Source organism: Aethina tumida, chromosome 5 (assembly GCF_024364675.1).
Source record: "Aethina tumida isolate Nest 87 chromosome 5, icAetTumi1.1, whole genome shotgun sequence".
Lineage (NCBI taxonomy): Eukaryota > Metazoa > Arthropoda > Insecta > Coleoptera > Nitidulidae > Aethina > Aethina tumida.
The window spans coordinates 11,964,964-11,977,428 of NC_065439.1; the positions used below are offsets into that span (position 1 = coordinate 11,964,964).

Below are 12,465 nucleotides of genomic sequence, written 5' to 3' on the forward strand. Positions count from 1 at the left end.
GATATATTTACTAAAAGTGTTAGTTATATCATTTAAATTTAAAAAAATAAAACAAGATCAGTAATTTAATTAAAAATATATTAACCTATACATTGTAAATGTGTCGACAGTTCTGAATTCAAACAAATATTATGAAATAACATTAATTCAGTTTTTGCAATTATCGAATGTAATTTTTTAGAAATAACACAAATTGATCAATATTCTTTCCGAGTTTTTAAGACAAACGTAAGATTTAAGTAATTGTCTTCGTCTTGTTTCTGAAAATGTACAAATCCAGTCTTTTTAAATGCTATATTATATATAGTTCCTGAAATACCCTTCATGACATTTTGCGTTATTGGATGAACAAATATAAGAGGAGTGATGTTAAATGTTCCATTTACATCAATTTCTTTGTGATGTTGGTTAAAAGGTTTGTGAAACATCAGACATTTAAACACTGATGGTGTGTTGGATACTAAACATACATGGATCCAATATGAAATCAATTTTGGAAGACATTCAAACCCAACATGTACTTATTATCATAAGTAAAATACATTAGTTGTATTGTATTTTCAACTAAACAGGTTAGACTTTCGCGAGACTGATTGTACATTTATAAAAAATTGTGGAAATTCATCCTGTGGCATAGGTCAATGGATTTGAATCAACATATAAATAATAAACTATAAAAATATTCAACAACAATTTACAAAAATAAAGATAAATAGTTATATATATTTTAGTTACAAAATATGATAAATGTGGCTAACTACAAAGCCCTACATGGTGTTAAAATTAATATATATGTTTTGGAACTTATCACAATGATTTAAAGTCTAATCTCCATAAAAATATGTTTAGTTTGAATTTGATATGACTGCAGCTTTCTTTTAGACAAAATATTAGACATTTTCATACAAAATTCACACTTAAACTTAAGGATTATTAAATGCAACACAAACAACTAATCTAATAAATGCACACAAAACATTTAAACCCATGCCAGGCTTATAAAGTACAAATCCACTGACCCATTCACAGTTAATAAAAATTGTAAAAAAATCTTTCCTATACATTCAGCTCTTTAAACATATAGATTTTACATGAAAAACTCCTGTGTGGAGTGAGACAGTGTAAGTCATGCGTTTGGTGGTCGGTCCAGACAACTGATCTCTAAAACCCTCAATCCCCTCAAACTGGGATCAGTCAGTTTCAACCCCCGCGGCTCGTAGATCCGTTCGTTTTGTTCCGCTACGAATTTTGACACTTTTTTCAGACACTAAAATTAAAATTGGTGAGTAATAGTATTTGTGGGTTATGTTGCGGCTTACTTTTTCATAATGTGTTTCTTTACAAATGTATATAAAATAGGCAGTCAGACATGCTAAACAGCCCTCGCAGTATGTCGAACAGGTTGCCTTTTCCGCCTCCGCAAAGTACGTGTTCAGTCTAGTAATAGTTTGTTCGAATATATTTCTGTCCAGCTAAAATAATAAATGTTTACGTTTCGTTGTCGTTATTGTTTTTAAGCTTGACATTGCGTACTTTGCCTTCCAGTTCCGACGGGAAACGGGTCTGGAACTTGACGATTGTCCCTTCGCTGTAATCCCTTTGGACAAACACTTTGAGATATTGCGACTGAGCCATTTGTTCGGTTTCGCTGGCCCGCTGTCCGTTGTTGTGGTGGTTACTCATTGTTGTCGGTTGTTGTTTTTTGGTCGCTACGTAACGCTAGTTGAAAAAAAGAAAATGCGAAAAGACAATACACACAAAATATCAACACACTGCCATTTTCATCTGTCGCGATCTGTCATCGGCAACAGGTTAGCCAACGCAATTAACGATCGATGAGCGGGAGGTTTAAATGTTTACATGTTATAATCGAAATTTAGACTATGAAAATAAAGTTAACAATTAATTTAGTTCTAAAATTTTATCATAATTTCTTATCAAGAAATTAAAAAAAAACTTAACTAGAAATAATAAAATAAAACCACATTTTCTTATTATAATCAAGATATTAATAAAACAGTATACTTTTATTTTTGTAATATATTTTTCAATAAAATCAATGTTATAGTTTAATATAAATATACAAAATTAAAGTTTTAAAATTAAAATTAAATTAATTAATTAATTGTGATCAAAATTTAGACAATACTATAGATATAGAGTTAACAATTAATTTAGTTCTAAAATGTTTATCATAAATTCTTATTATAATCAAGATATTAATAAAACTTTATACTTTTATTTTTGTAATATATTTTTCAATAAAATTAATGTTATAGTTTATTATAAATATAAAAAATAAAAAAGTATTAAAATTAAAATTAAGTTAATTAATTAATTATGATCAAAATTTAGACAAAACTGTGAAAAGTAAAGTTAACAATTAATTGAGTTCTAAAATGTTTGTCAAATTTTCTTATTATAATCAAGAAGTTAATAAAACTTTATACTTTTATTTCTGTTATATGTTTTTTAAAAAAATTAATGTTATAGTTTATTATAAATATAAAAATTAAAAAAGTATTAAAATTAAGTTTATTAATTAATTATGATAAAAATTTAGTCAATACTGTGAAAAATAAATTTAACAATTAATTTAGTTCTAAAATGTTTATCATATTTTCTTATTATAATCAAGAAATTAATAAAACTTTATACTTTTATTTTTGTGATATATTTTTCAATAAAATTAATGTTATAGTTTATAATAAATAAAAAAATAAAAAGTTATAAAATTATTATTATTATTATTATTATTATTATTATTAAATTTCAAAATTTTTGTTTAATAAGTTAACATTAGTAGATATTAAAATTCAGTACGTTCCTGCTAAAACTCGTTACCTTAATTGAGGTGCCAAGTTGGAGACGTCTAGAACTATTTAATTAGATTAAATTACAAATTTTACATTTGTATAATTGATCTGATTTTAATTATCTATATGTACAACCAATTATATTAAGGGGTCAACTAAAATATATCATTATGTTTATGACATACTTCTTCAGCATTAGTGTCGAATATTACATATATTTTCGAATATTTTCAATTTCAAAAAAAGCTAAATAAAAAACAATTTCTCAGCAAAGTGAATAATCTTTTCCACCTTTTACTTTATTAAATGCATTCAATTTTCCCTTTGAATTCAATTCGTGGAAGCAAACCCATTTTTAATATTTCAGCGTAGCCAATAACATAAATTTCCACATAAATTTTCACCTATATTTCACAGCATCAGGTGTCACAATGCCGTCCATCTTTCTTTCATGTGACAGAAATTGCATTGGGTCCACGCATTTTCCGCATCTGCGCTTCGTCTTTTGAAATAAATGAAAATACGGGCCTGCAAAAGTAGTTAATTTATGTAGATTAGATTACCTCCTACCAGGAGCTTTTAGAAACTAAAATATTTATATAAACGACATCCCCGCGAGTCTAATTCATTTTGTCCGACATGTCCAAACTGTTGCTCCTTTCGTGCATCGTCATCCTGATCGAACACGTTCGATCGGACGTTTATGTCGACGAAATACGAGACAAATGTTACAAGTCGAAGCTTCTGATCTATTGCGGACAGTACAAGCTTCTCAAGTACTTTCTGCAGTTCTACGTCGACGGTGAAGCTTTGAAGCCGAGTAGTTTCAATAGTAGTGGAGACGTGATGATAGTGAAGCTTCAAAGGGACGAGATTGATTTCAGTGCTTATCCGAATACTAGGCAATTGCAGCAGGAGAATGAGGTGATGAAGCTGATGAAGTTTTTGACGAGGAGGACTATGACTTATTTGAATGAGAATGGGTTGTTAATTCATTTGCCTGAGGAAAGCGATGTTGTTGATGTTCATGATGGTATTGTTGATGTGGATGAAGGTAAACAAAAATTTTTCAAATAATCGACACTATTATACTTTCTCACATTCAATTACTCGAATTTTAAACATTAATTTATTTAAAATTAACGACGAAGGAGGCACAGAAATAACTCACAAGTTTGGAGGAAATTATTAATATAAATTTAAATTAAAATTTTTTAAGGAAAAATGTGAAATCTTTGAACTTTATTACAGTTCAAAGTGGACCAAAATAATCGTCAGTTAATTATAAAACTTTTTTAATATTTCATCTTCATACATTTTTCTTCACCTCCCTTTATTCGGCTTTATTTTACAATTATTCAATAAAAGAATCCTCCACATTGTTTTGAATACGTTTGGACTAATAACATAATCTGATGGCATTACACTAATCATTTGAGAATTACTGTTTGTTCAAAGTAAAACATGTTAATAAATGTTAATGAGGCATTTAATTACAACCAGTCTACCGGAAAATAATCAGTTAATAATAAATTAGTTTTCCTTTTAAAAACATTAATATCGTTATCATTTTTCATTGACACTTCGCTATTTATTATAAATGACTATTTTATATACAAATTATTGTTGCCTCCATAAACACTAATCAAATGCATGTGAATTTAAATTGAATTTGTAATTAACTGAACAGGCAGTTAGTTATTAAAATGAATGTGAAATTTACTTATGAAACATGAATTTATGCTATTTTAATACAAAAGATTTAAATATTTATAAATTATTACATACAACGTAAACAAATTTAATTTTATAATATTTTTTAGGAAGGCAAAAAGGCGATAAAGGAAAAGATAAAAAGAAAATGCTTATTATTCCGATTCTTTTGCTGTTTAAGATGTTCAAGGTGAAAGTTTTACTAGGTTTTGTGCTCGCAGGAGTAGTTTTTATCAATAAAGTGCTATTGGGAGTTGCACTATTCCTTCCTGCAATGTTTTCGTCTTTGAAAAGTCATTGTCGAGGGGACGAACAAAAAGTACATTACTATCATGCTGACGACAGATATTACTATAGGTAAGAGGAAAATTCGATTTTTAAATTCTTACTTAAGGAGCTAATTAAGTTTAAATTGTAAGGATCAAAAGATAAGCCTATACAGACAGAAATTCCTTTGTACTGTTTGTTATCCAATGAATATGTTTACAAAAAATGACTTTTATTAACTGCGAAATATATTAAAATAGACAATGAATTTTTAATGTACATTTTTACTTTATTGGTAAAAATGTAATTTAATTTTAAATTATTATTTAAATTTTATTGATGCTCATCGAGTTTTTAACAATTAAGTTTTTATGTGTACAAAAAATAACACATTTTAAGCATGAAACACAATGTGATTGTTATTATTTTTTATCGACAATGTAATTTTATGTGAAATTGATACGAAACAAATGTATTTTAGTGATCCAGAGCAACGCGGCTCGTTTAACACATGGTCAAGCGATGATCCGTTTAATTTTGATTATCACATGGATCATTCATCCCCTTAAATGTGAGTGGCGCTATTGTTTTACTTGCAACATATTTTTTATGAAAAATAAAAAATATTATTGCCTTTTGTGCAATAAACTTCAGTCTCATTTTTCGGCTTTTCCTGTTTAATGTATAATTAACGGATGAATGAGCTAAAATAAAATCATCCATTAGTAGTTATGGACATCGTAAAATAATTTTATTAGTAATTTTTGCTACAGTGTTTTATTTAATAGTGTTTTTCTTTGTTTCAGGTGATTTTAGCTTTAATAAGTCTTTTTGTAAATAAGATAGCTATTTATTTGTAGAAACGTATGTAATAAAAAACTACTTTTAAAACAAAGTTGTCTTCATTTCACTTTTAGGACGCCATTCAGAAACTTGTAAGCTTACTGAGGGTTGTTGATATTTGGAACTCCAACACTGATTTTAATCACAAACTTTTGGGGGATGAAATTCCAGTTAATAATTGAACTTGACTGACTTGTACAATCAATTGGAGACAGAATAGTTCACACTAAGTAATCGTAGAAATAAAAGATTTGTATTTTTTTCTGAATATTACTGAAAATTTTTAAATAAAATCAGTATAACATCAACAGTTAATTTTAAGACTACAATTATAAACTGTCGGCAAAAAATAAGAGATATTGAATTTTCGCCACTTTAACTGAATACTTTTGAAAATTTTGTGTTTAGTATAAAACATATTTATTTGGCGAGGGTTTCAAGACAATTACTTTTTAAAAATATATTGTGTTTTTACCAAACGATTGAAACATTTTAATTATTTTTCTTATTTCCAAGCCAATAGGACACTGGGTATGATTCAGGGTGGTAATAGTCGATGGGAATATCACGAAGTGTGAAAAACAGACTAGTAAAGAGGCAAAGAGGAAGGCGGTGTACGTAGAAGGCTTAGATAGGTCAGATCAAGGTGCACAACCGTCAGGCAATACTTGAAACATCTCCGATTTCACCACGCCACTGGTAGAAGAGTATCTGTTAGAATCATTCGAAATCCACTTTATGAAGTTGGTTTAGTGTCTAAAATATCTCTTAGAAGGGTACCCCTCACTGATCACCATCGGCAAGACGGGATACATTGTTAACCCCATTTTTGAGGAGATAAAAACAGAATTCTAAATTTTGGACAACAACGCACTGCCTCATAGAGTATAATGTGTTATGTACACGATGAGGGAACTTGAAATTTCGGATCTTCCTTTGCCACTGATATTATACAACCTGAATCCCATCAAACCCATATGCAAATACTCACGAACTGGCTCCTACCACACTTTTGCAGTTACCTCAAATGTGAGACAATATTTCACAAGATACTATTAACAACTTAATACGAAGCATGACTCATCATATTGAAGTTTTTGTGGAAGTTAAAGGTGGTACTGCAATTAAACCGTTTTTCGAATTCTTTTATTTTGCAATAAAATTTATTTTAATTTTATGTTAGTCTTTTAGAAGGAGCCTCATTGTTGAATTAACAGGTAGGCTGAAAAGTTCGTAGGCTAACACATAAATGGCGCTACTAGTATTACATCTATACGATTTTCAGTCAGCCATAACCTTCAAAAAACATGTGTATAAATTTGACTGCTGTCGTACTATTAGTTTATGAGTTATAGCATTTTGAGTGAAGGAATTTCGTGTTAATAATGCATTGCTTTTTGCTGAAAAAAAATACTATTGAAGCCAAGGCTTGACTTGATAAATATTATTCGGACTTTACACTAGGATAATCAACAGTTGAGAAGTGGTTTGTTAAGTTTAAATGAGGCGACCAAAAACAATAACGAATTAATGATTCTGAGCAGTGTTTGGAACTATTCAATCGTAATAAACCCGAATTTTTGCGTCGATATGTGACAATAGATGATACATGTCTCGATCATTTCACACCGGAGTCCATCCGACAGTCAGTGAGGACTGAAGCCTATGATGAGTCTAAAGACAAAATGGTATAGAAAAATTGTATGACCGCCATAATCGTTATATCGCCCTCGAAGGCAACTATACTGAATAATAAAATCAAATTCTATAAAAAAAAAATATTTTTTCTATGCTAACCTACGAACCCAATTGTTATCCTTTATTTGTGTACAAAATTAACTTACTAAATATTTAACAATTTTTAGATCTCTCCTTTTTAACCTAACTTGCAATTTCCCTTATTTTTTGCTAACAGTTTAAATTGTAACGAAATTTCGACGAAATAAATACAGAAATCTAATCCAATTTCAGCTAATAAAGAAAGATATCTTAATAACAGAGATGAGTATCCTTATTCCAGTTTTATCGGCCATAAAACATTAATAATCTTATAAAACAGTAAATTGGTCGGTTGAACGAAATTGCCTGAATTTGATCAATAACAAAACTGTGCAGTTGCCTTTGTTGCGCATACCAATATTCAAAATGCCATTAAGGAATTTATGGAGTGTGGCCCCGTTTTTGCCGCAGACATTAAGAACAAGTTTGTTAACAACTCGTTATTCAATTAGATCGCATGTGAAACTGGAGTCAACTGGGTAAAATTGAATTTCAAAGCTTTTAACGTCGTGAAGGAACTTGGGAAAACGTTCGTGTCTGAAAGGCAGGCGATATTTTTTCGAGATGCTGCCGCTGGAAGCTCTCAGCAACAATGGGAGTCAATAATCATTTCTGCTGTGAGAGAAAACAAAATGGTAACGGTACGCGTTTGTAGAATCTTTTATTTAACATTTTCGCCTAGTTTCACCGACACCGAACGAGTCTTTAAAACTTTTTGTGTTAACAAGTAAAACAGTGTTTAATGCAAATAAGATTCGGTACGAGGCGATGTCGCGAAGAGGAAACTGTCTAGACGATCGGTTTGCGTTAGTGTTCTCGGTTTTAGTTTGCGGAACTCCTAATGTATGTGTCAAATTTTGTGAAGTCACAGCGCAATACGTTCCTTCACCCTCAAAACTCGGTTTATTTTATCCCTTACGACAGTGATACGGGCGGGTAAATGACACCAGACAACTGCGGTAAGGGCGGAATTATAAACATTTCGATTATCGTTCAGATTCTGATAATTAATCGAGCCTATTGGCGATACTTTCGGCACTTTCAAAGCGTTCAATTACATTGGATTTAATTAGGAGGGATTTTCAAAGGAGTTACGTAACTTTCATAAAGCTCCTTTGTAGATCGGGCCCGGTGCAAAATATTGACTAATTTCTAAAAGGTAACAAAGAAAAGTGACGATTAATTGAAACGGTTTTGTTCAACGGCTCAATAAAACGTAAAAGCTACGTGTACCCTTTTCAGATGCTTGTTTCGTATTGGATATTTGTCAATTTAGTACGGGCTGACGTTAACTAATGCGACTGGGTGAAAGATTGCTTTTTAGAGAAATATGAACATACTGGTAGGTTTATCTTTGGATTTGTGTATGTTGAACAATATCGAGATGAAAAATGCTCTATTGTTCAGTTTAAGTGGTCACAATTGCAGAAATTTTATATTTTCAATTGTGTTTTTGACAAGAATTAATCGGAAGTTATTGGAATGTAATAAATTCTGTTTACATTGAACTAGAGATCTGCTTATTGTTACTTGTCTCAAAATTATTATGCAATATTGCAATGTTATATAAATTGTAATAAAAAACCTAACCCTCTCTATCTTTAGTTAACCTAATCTGTTTTGATCGAAACTATTCGAATCGAATTAATACCATTTATTATTATTAATAAAATAAAGAAGCTTAGCTCTATTAAACAAATAGTAAAAATATCTTTTAATTTTATGTGAATTATTAATTTGTTAATTAATTATTACCTTATAAAATATACCTTATTTAAATTATTATTTATTTTATTAATAAGATTGAAATTTTGTAAATTCTTAGTTCATTATATAAAATCTAATCCAATTAATAACTAATAATTTAACCTAAGCTAACTTGACCTGAAATGATCTGAGTTATTGACACCTTTAAAATACTGGATTTATTAAACTTAAATAAATACTTAAAATATATTATTTAATTTTCTATTAATTTCATTATAAATAGAAAGATATTGTTAAAAGATTTAAATTATTTATAATAAAAGAATTTATTTAATTTATTAATATTTATTTATATTAACAAGACTGAAATGATACAAATTTTTAATAAATTACACAGGAATTAAAGTAACCTAATCTGACCTAACCTATTCGAACCGAATAAATACTCCTAAAATAAATTGGAAAACCAAATATAAAGTTTATAAGTTTCATTAAACAAAGAGCAAAATTATCTTTTGATTTTTATTAATTAACATTTTCCTTGGTTATAAATATAAATAAATTTAAAAATACATACTCATTATTATTTATGAATTTCATTTACTTTATTTTGTTTTTATATTTATTTGTATTTATAACGAACTATTATTTTCTTACGAATTCAATAGAGTATGTAGTCCAATTTCTGTTAATTTAAATATTTCATTTTGTGGTTTAAAAAATATCTCGACAGAAAATTCGATATATTCTTTTTGTGTTGTGCAGTAACGAAGTGAGATTTATTATATTTTTTTCAAGCAAAGCAAATTTTTAATAAATTACATAGAAAATAAAGTAACTTAATTTGACCTAACCTATTCGAACCGAACAAATACTCCTAAAATAAATTGGAAAACCAAATATGAAGTTTATAAGTTTCATTAAACAAAAAGCAAAATTATCTTTTGATTTTTATTAATTAACATTTTCCTTGGTTATAAATACAAATAAATTTAAAAATACATACTCATTAATATTTATGAATTTCATTTATTTTGTTTTGTTTTTATGTTTATTTGTATTTATAACAAACTATTATTTTCATTCGAATTCAATAGAGTACGTAGTCCAATTTCCGTTAATTTAAATATTTCATTTTATGGTTCAAAAAATATCTCGACAGAAAATTCGATATATTTTTTTGTGTGGTGCAGTAACGAAGTGAGATTTATTATATTTTTTCCGTGCAACCCTGTTTTTATGATCTGTATCCCACAGTAAAAAGGTTTTTGTGATGCTGATCCTGCAAAATGAGATTGACTATCTGAATTTCATGCTCAAATTAACAATAAAAATAAGTGTTAATAAGCTATTTTTTACGATCATCAATTTTCATTAGGGTCCTTAAAATTAAATATTAAATTACGGTCATTTTTCAACATGTACGTAAAATATTGGGGTTGGTTATAATATACATTTTTTATTTTATATAATAAAATGTATTAAAAATATTTTAAATTATAAAATATGCTTTTGAATATTAAATTACGTTTAATAATATTTTAAAAATTTAAAAAAAGAATTTTTTAATGTACATGTAAATATAAAAAAGTTAATCTAAATAATGAGTTGGACCTTCATACTTATTTATTTAATCATTGCCATACTTTGGTATTTATCTAATAAGATTATCAATTTCATCTTGAGGTATCTTATTTCATTTCATGTCTATTTGTTGCTCAAGTTCTGTTAAAGATTGTGTGTCTGTCTATGTAAAAATGTTGAAATTAAAAGATACCTTTACAGGTGAGGTCAGGGACCATCCGGTAGAAAAATCGGAATCGAAATCGGAATAATAACTTTATTTATTCGTTATACAAAATTCCCCACAAAAAATATGGAATTCCTCTTTCTTTCAGAACCTGATCACCACGCTTAGTAAAACAAAATCACCACAAATGACGACCTCATTCCATCGTACATCAAAAGAACACCACTATAAACTTTGACGACAACGTTATAATGTTAGGACAAGCACAAACTGGAGACTAAGCTAAAGTTATAAGGCGACAGTCTTGACGTTCTTTGTCGCTCAACGTCTTACTGAACCTCTCGCACACATTCAGACTCAAATCGTATAAAAAATACAGCAAAAAACTACGATAAACAGCATTCAAGTTTAATCATTCCTGACCTTATACTATCTCATTGGGAGTATTATGTCCTATACATTTCTATTAAAATCCTTAATGAACTTTCCTAAATAGAACAATTAAAGCATTGTTTTCTTAAAGCGAAATAAATTTACAAAACATTTTTCCACGAGATAATAAATCTTGCGTAAAATTTAATGGATTTTTCAGCGATTATCAATTTTCACTAAGGCTGTGTTACCTGCAATTTAGAATTTTCTAACACGCCACAATACGTGTCATTAATCATGGATTTTTCAATAGGATTATCGTGCCACAAAAGGAAGTAATCTCGGGACCAAAACGCGTTGAATACCAAAAATGGTTCGGTTGCACAAAATAACTCCAATAATCCGGACACAAACGAAAATCAATCCGTGTCCGGCTACCAGAAAAAAAACCTTAAGTAATCACCTCCCATTCAGTCGTCTTGATACCCGAACGAGAGAAAAAAAAACACAATTAACCCGATTTCATTTTCATTCAACCCTAATGACATTTTAATTGGCGACTTGTGCAAAACCGAAAAAATGCGACCTTGCATCCGTTTGATTGACGACGGTTGTTATCGACATTGTGTTTTGGTGATCAGTGGCGGGACGGCGAAGAACCGACGAGTGGGGATTGGATGTGCGCCGCGTCGCGACGTTCATAAGTTTCGACGGGCGGACTGGATAGTCGGCTGACGGCGCGTCGTGAACATTCAACGGGGAAACGCGGGTTCGCGGTCTTGGAGCGCGGCGCGTGTACTTGGAAAAGTTTTTCGGCCTATCGGGCGTCTGAGCTTTCAACCCAACTTTTGTGAGGTAAGTGTTTCTTTTTTGTTGAAAACTTTCCGCGTTTAAATAAAGTTTAATTTTAATTTAATAATTTATTTTTTATTAAATTTTGATACACTACACACTTTTTTACCTAATAATTATTTTTAATAAAACTTATTTGCCATAATGGATTTTGCTTGTTAACTGAATATATAAATTAAAACATGATTGAAATTTTATATATTATTTTAAAAAATATTTGTTATTTTTCCAGTTACACATTTTAATTTAGTAAATTGGATATGATAATAAATTTAACATTTATATTATTAAATATTAAATTTACATTTTACATGATAAAAAATATAAATTTTCAAACTTTTATTATTAAAGTTACATTTATAATAA

General features: G+C 29.1%; 2 protein-coding genes across 2 annotated transcripts; one reads left to right on the forward strand and one right to left on the reverse strand.

Moving 5' to 3' along the window:
• Positions 1-61: 61 nt before the first annotated feature.
• On the reverse strand, positions 62-1,800 carry LOC109593899 (golgin subfamily A member 7). The gene is made up of 3 exons (XM_020009029.2): positions 1,534-1,800; positions 1,320-1,472; positions 62-1,267 (listed from the first exon to the last, which is right to left on the reverse strand). Exons 1-3 carry the CDS (start codon positions 1,681-1,683, stop codon positions 1,127-1,129), a joined length of 444 nt encoding a protein of 147 aa, XP_019864588.1. The 5' UTR covers positions 1,684-1,800; the 3' UTR covers positions 62-1,126.
• A 1,655-nt stretch (positions 1,801-3,455) lies between these two features.
• On the forward strand, positions 3,456-5,371 carry LOC126265682 (uncharacterized). Its single transcript, XM_049967932.1, has 3 exons — positions 3,456-3,870; positions 4,640-4,886; positions 5,278-5,371. The coding sequence occupies exons 1-3, from the start codon at positions 3,456-3,458 to the stop codon at positions 5,363-5,365; spliced, it is 750 nt and encodes a 249-aa protein (XP_049823889.1). The 3' UTR covers positions 5,366-5,371.
• Positions 5,372-12,465: the final 7,094 nt, after the last annotated feature.

What these genes read in the sequence shown, in the direction of transcription:
- LOC109593899 (XM_020009029.2), bottom strand. Translation starts at nt 1,683, where the DNA reads ATGAGTAACCACCACAACAACGGACAGCGGGCCAGCGAAACCGAACAA. An exon ending in CGTCGGAACTGGAAGGCAAA is followed by an intron (nt 1,473 to 1,533) that starts GTACGCAATGTC and finishes TTATTATTTTAG; the next exon opens with CTGGACAGAAATATATTCGA. An exon ending in AAGAAACACATTATGAAAAA is followed by an intron (nt 1,268 to 1,319) that starts GTAAGCCGCAAC and finishes TTTTAATTTTAG; the next exon opens with TGTCTGAAAAAAGTGTCAAA.
- LOC126265682 (XM_049967932.1), top strand. Translation starts at nt 3,456, where the DNA reads ATGTCCAAACTGTTGCTCCTTTCGTGCATCGTCATCCTGATCGAACAC. An exon ending in TATTGTTGATGTGGATGAAG is followed by an intron (nt 3,871 to 4,639) that starts GTAAACAAAAAT and finishes AATATTTTTTAG; the next exon opens with GAAGGCAAAAAGGCGATAAA. An exon ending in GACGACAGATATTACTATAG is followed by an intron (nt 4,887 to 5,277) that starts GTAAGAGGAAAA and finishes AATGTATTTTAG; the next exon opens with TGATCCAGAGCAACGCGGCT.